The sequence below is a fragment of the Hyposmocoma kahamanoa genome, unplaced genomic scaffold (genome assembly GCF_003589595.1).
Source record: "Hyposmocoma kahamanoa isolate Upper Pololo Valley unplaced genomic scaffold, ASM358959v1 99016, whole genome shotgun sequence".
Classification (NCBI taxonomy): Eukaryota; Metazoa; Arthropoda; class Insecta; order Lepidoptera; family Cosmopterigidae; genus Hyposmocoma; species Hyposmocoma kahamanoa.
Window position 1 is genome coordinate 1 of NW_020655758.1, and position 5,456 is coordinate 5,456.

The 5,456-nt window shown below is 35.3% G+C and overlaps 1 protein-coding gene across 1 annotated transcript; it reads right to left on the reverse strand.

The window, feature by feature from the left end:
- Positions 1-3,169: 3,169 nt before the first annotated feature.
- On the reverse strand, positions 3,170-4,584 carry LOC113238990 (the record flags this gene model as incomplete). The annotated part of the gene is made up of 2 exons (XM_026475860.1): positions 4,393-4,584; positions 3,170-3,431 (listed from the first exon to the last, which is right to left on the reverse strand). Coding segments are annotated over exons 1-2 (454 nt in total), but the record flags the coding sequence as incomplete, so codon positions are not given.
- Between the last annotated feature and the right edge of the window lie 872 nt (positions 4,585-5,456).

Here is a 5,456-nt window from a genome sequence, read left to right on the forward strand (position 1 = left end):
AAAAAAAACACACAACACTATAAACACGGAATGTCAACTTAAAAAAAAACACCAGGGCAAGCCATTAAAAGACCTCGTAAACGCACTGCACTTACCGTTTTTGTAAATAAATAAATACTAGCCAGCGAAACATGTTATTTTAGATAATTTCTCCGTTTTAAAGAACCTGCTGAAATTATATCGCACATCGAAAATATTACTCTGCCGCCTTTAGTTGAAAGACGCATGTGATATATATAAAAAAATTGTTTGTATACTGCCGTGATTAGTGAAAAAAGCCGATCTGTCACATTTACTTACAAATAAATGGACGACGGGTCTAATACAAAAACCACGAAAAAAATGTCCCAAATCAACCTATTTAAACGTAGTGACATGTCAAGGAATATGAAAAAGCTAAAACGTTGAATTTAAATTGTAATATCATCGCTGTACTGTCTAATTTTGCTTGCTTCGCTGTCAATCGAACAAACGAAGACTAAAGCGTGAATGACGCTCTGTATACGATTTTAACGCCCTATAAGTTCGGACACTTTTTAGCGCGGACCCGACGTCCATATAATTGTAAGTCAATGATCTGTCACTATTTTTTTTCTAGATTGACTACTTGTTTGAAGTTAATGCGTGCGGTCATAATCAACTTCATGCAGTCGAGGTCTCAGATAGTTAATCTGTTTGCAGCCTAAGTGGAAAAGGTATGCAATTACCGCAAGAGCACAATGGTTTTATTTAATTTCTTTGGACATTCTTTTGTTGGTTTTGAATTTATGTCACAAGCGCCCTTTCAAATAACGGCGGCAGTACTGTCATTAAACGAAAATGTCCTAAATGTATAAATTAATAATCTTTTATATAACTAACTTTGTTAGCGATATAAAAATCGAAAAATACAAAGAAAAATTCCTACGATCTAACTGGACTCACACCCCCCCATACTGACAACTGAGTTATAGAAGAGCATTTGTTTTGTAGGTCTTAATTGTTTTTAAACGGCTTGAGTTTCTCATACAAATATTTGCAACTGTTAGGTTTAAATGAAAGTATTAATAACTAATTTTGGAATGAACATTTCTGAACGAGTGCGGAGACTGAAAAAAAAAAGAAAAAGGGATGCGGGAACAGAGATGAGCAGTGGGTTAAAATCAACCCGCGCGGGTTTTAACCGGGTTGCAATCCTGTGGATTTTCACTATTCAGAATGCACATTATCAATCGATTTTTATGAATATCGATTCACGTGCATGCGACCTAACGATTTTTTGCATCGAATTATTTCACTGGGATTTTCAAGCGACCCAATTCAATAGAATAGCAAATGTTAATCTTCTAGATCAGAAAGCAATAAACATTTTATAATAATATCATTAAATTTGATCAAAACTCGATTTACAACAAATAATATAATTTAAATAGCTTTTGCCCTCGAATTTGGGAATCAATGGCTTTTAACCCGATTTTAATCCGGCTTTAATAAAATCATCAATCTCTGGGCGGGAATATCTTTAAATTGGACTTTTTTGGCTGACACTGATCTGTCGAAATAAAGAATTAATCTTGCTGGCTATCGTTGACTCCCGCCGTTTCTCTGTTATTTCTCTAACACAACAAGCACATATAGAAATTCGGGAGAACCGATGGCTCGGTCAGTAACTAAGTTGGTAAGAGCGGTGATCGCAGGAATTTTTCTTGGTGTTGCTTGTTCTTTGCATTATTAATAATAACAAAGCAGTACGTATTTTCACAAAAAAATGTAGCGCTGCTATTACAATAGTGTTATAACTGAAAATATGTGAAATTCAGGATTATACTATATTGCTGAACGTAAAATTTGATTATCTACACGTCAATAAATACTTAACTCAAAATGATACAATCTATTTTCGGACTAGTTCTGGATAAAACAGTCTTAATAAATAAGTTTCTAAATAAATATTATATTATTTTTTATTTGGCAAGTAGGGAAATTGTTTAGATGTCTGTGATAAATAAACTTTAACCTGTACATAAATTTTAATAAAATTTAGCTGGAAGAGAGTAATTCGAGTTTATTCGATTCTGAAAAACACTTTTTGAATTAATACACTATTGTAATTTAATTAATTTATAATAGGAAAAACAACATGATATTCAATAATATAAATATTCTTACTAGAATCTAAAATTTCTACCACAAACTTCACTAACACTATGGACCAAATAACATAAAAGGAGCGCTAATCCCGATACAAGACAACGTAGTTGGGTATTTAGTTCCTATTGGTAATCCAGATGTCGCGACGTTCTTTTACATTGACGACCTGCGTTTTATCAAAGCTACTCTAATTTCTAATGATAACGAACAAAGCAACAAGATGGCGCTTATTGCACAAAACACACAATGCTACTATTTGTCAAGTTCAGAAAATTCGATTATGGCGCAATGTTAGATGACCCACGTCGCATGTCGCCTGCACACCTAGAGAAAAAATGCTCTTTGTGACATTACGGCAGTCATTTCTCGGATTCGGAATTAATACGAATCGGACTTCGTGCGTAAACGCTTTAAAGAGGAAATTGTTGATATCCATGGCCATTTACAATAATATTGGTAGAGCAATGCATAATGCATTACGCGTGCCAAGAGGCTTATAGGTGACTCGGAATTAGTGGAGGCGAAGCTGCACAGCCTTGTACAACGTCGTAAAGTTGCCTGCTTATCGGTATTCTACAGGATATAACACGGATTGTGTGCGATGGCATTGCATAATTTGATTCCGCCTTTCCATCATCGGGGGACTAGACGTGGGTTGGGATCCCACCCCTAGGTTGTGGATATTGCCAGGATTCGCACGAAGAGTTTCGCTTCCACATTTATATGGCGAGCGGCTAGAGAGTGGAATTCCCTACCTGCGAACTTATTCCCCGAACGATATAACTTGGACCTTTTTAAGGCGAGAGTGAATAGGTATTACTTAGGTGTGCATGCTACATCGTCGACCTTATCATCACTTTCCATCAGGTGACATCAAATATATATATATATAAAGTTTTTGCAGGCTACCGATGAGCGCCTTAAACCCGTTTAAAAAGATTTTTTACCATTTTCAGAGTGACGGTCTATATTATAGAGATTAACAGTCCTTTTCGTTTATTGATCCACGCTAACACCAATAAAAGCCAAAAACACTTACCTTTCCCCAAAAACCCAGTGCCACCAGTCAAAAACACACATTGGTCCTTATAAAACCTTTGTATTTCAGTCTTAGGCGCTTTACCCTTCGTCAGTTTCTGCTTTTCCTCCTCCTTGGCATCCTTCTTGTCTTCTTCACTGTAGTAGCTATCCAACTGGTTAGCGGACATGAACTCATGGTTTTCCGAATAATCCAGGATCGGTGCTTTAGGGGTCATCGCGTCTTTTTCTACTTGAGCTATATGGACTGTGTTTTCTAGTTCCTGATGGATGAAACAATTAAATAAGACTTAAATAATACTCAAGCCAAAACTCAAGCTCAACTTGAACTAAAGCCATAATCAAGTCAAACCAAAACTCAAGTCAGACTAAATCAAGACTGTAGCAAGTCGAGTAATCTCAAGTCAGAATCACGTCACACTCCGTCTAGAAACTTACGACCTCGGTAACTCAGCGGTTAGCAAATATCTTGGGCAGATTTCCGTTCCAGTGGAAACCATTAGACCTTTGAGGTCGTTGTATAAAAATATTGATGAACAACCAAAGTGACCCAGCGATTATAATTCTATGGGTGTTAGATATAAGAAAGTGTCGAATGGATTACCGCTTAAATCAATTTGGGAAATGAACTTTTATAGATTGGTCCTGATTTGGATGTTCCGGGTGTTTAGTGTCCCGGAGCTAATTTCGTTACTCTGGTACTCATAGCACAGGGAATTCTTCAGTTTGATACCAGATTTTTTATATAGTTTTCGGACACTATTCTTCGGCCATTGTTACATTCGATGTTCTCAGCCTAATTACCGTAGCCATTTCAGTGTTTTCAGCCTAATTAGTGTAAGCATTGTTTTCCTCGCTTATTATACTCAATAACATTGAAATATGAAACTTTAAGCTAAACTATCAATGTCTAAATGTAATTAGAATAGACAAAGTAGTTTTCGAGTTATTCAGACACAAATATTTCATGACAACCTAATTAGAAAGTTCAAATATTTTTAAGAAAAATTAACTATTTCTGACACAGCTGAATTATTATTTATATATTTTGCTGCATTTCGTTTATTTCTACTGATACAAGTGCCATTAATGTTGTTCATATTTCAATGTTATTGGGTATAATAAGAAGAAGAAACAATGGTAATTAGGCTAAGAACACCGAACGTGAGAATTGGCCGTCTTATAACTAACATTAAAATCAGACTCAACACACAGATTACTTACGGATAAATTCTCCTGGAGTTCCTTGCTCAAGTTCCTGACATTCTCCAACTCCTTCAACTGCTTGTCCGTTGGCTTCCCATACACGTCGATATCGGTCTTGTCTCCATTAATTTGTGCTTTTATCCATTGCGCCATTTTGTCCTTCGTCAGATCAACTTTGGTCAAAGGCGATTCTTCTAAGGAGAAGTTCATTTTTCTGGTAAAGAACAAAAATATACTTTTGATTATTCCAGGTAATACGACTGGAATGTTCATGTCTGCAAATCTCACACTGGGTGTATCAAAGGCGCAAACCAACGCCTTTCAGGAGAGAAATGTGAAGATTCTACAAACTAGATGATCACAACCGTGCCGTGATCTAAGGTCTAAAATGGATAGAGCTCATAACAACTTTTCTAAAGATTTGGACTTATTCTCCCATAGTCGCTATACTTATTTAAATATTTATAAGGAGAAGCTTAATATGTTGGATATTTAAGAATCTCATGTTTTTATATACGTGTACATGTATTTTTTGCTATTGTTTTTAAGTGCACATTTTAATTTTTTTTTTATATTATGTTTAATAACCTGTTAATTTGTAAGTACTTATTTATTTTGCAAATGCCGTGCGTGGCTGTCATAGGAATACAAATTTACTCCTATTATAATGCATGTTAACTTTAAGCGTCTTCACAGTTTGTATTCTGTAGCTATGCCAAAAATAAATAAATAAATAAATAACCCACTAAATCATCCTTTTACCCGCTCTGAATATTACAAAGATTCCTTTACGATTAAGGCTACACAACTATGGAATGTACTCCCGTCTGAAATCTGACATTCTCAGTCGCTTCCTATTTTCAAAAACGGATTATGTAAATATTCTATTTATTTATTTATTGCATTGTCGCACTTATATTATATTAAGTACAGTGGCTTGAAAATGAACAAGTGATACCCTGTAAGGGCACAAGCAAAGTGATGAAGCATATCAATTCAATAAAAATTTAAATACAATGAATAGCGACATCTCTAGCCGGGACTGGTAGCTGTAAAGGTATCTAACTGGATAACGAAATATT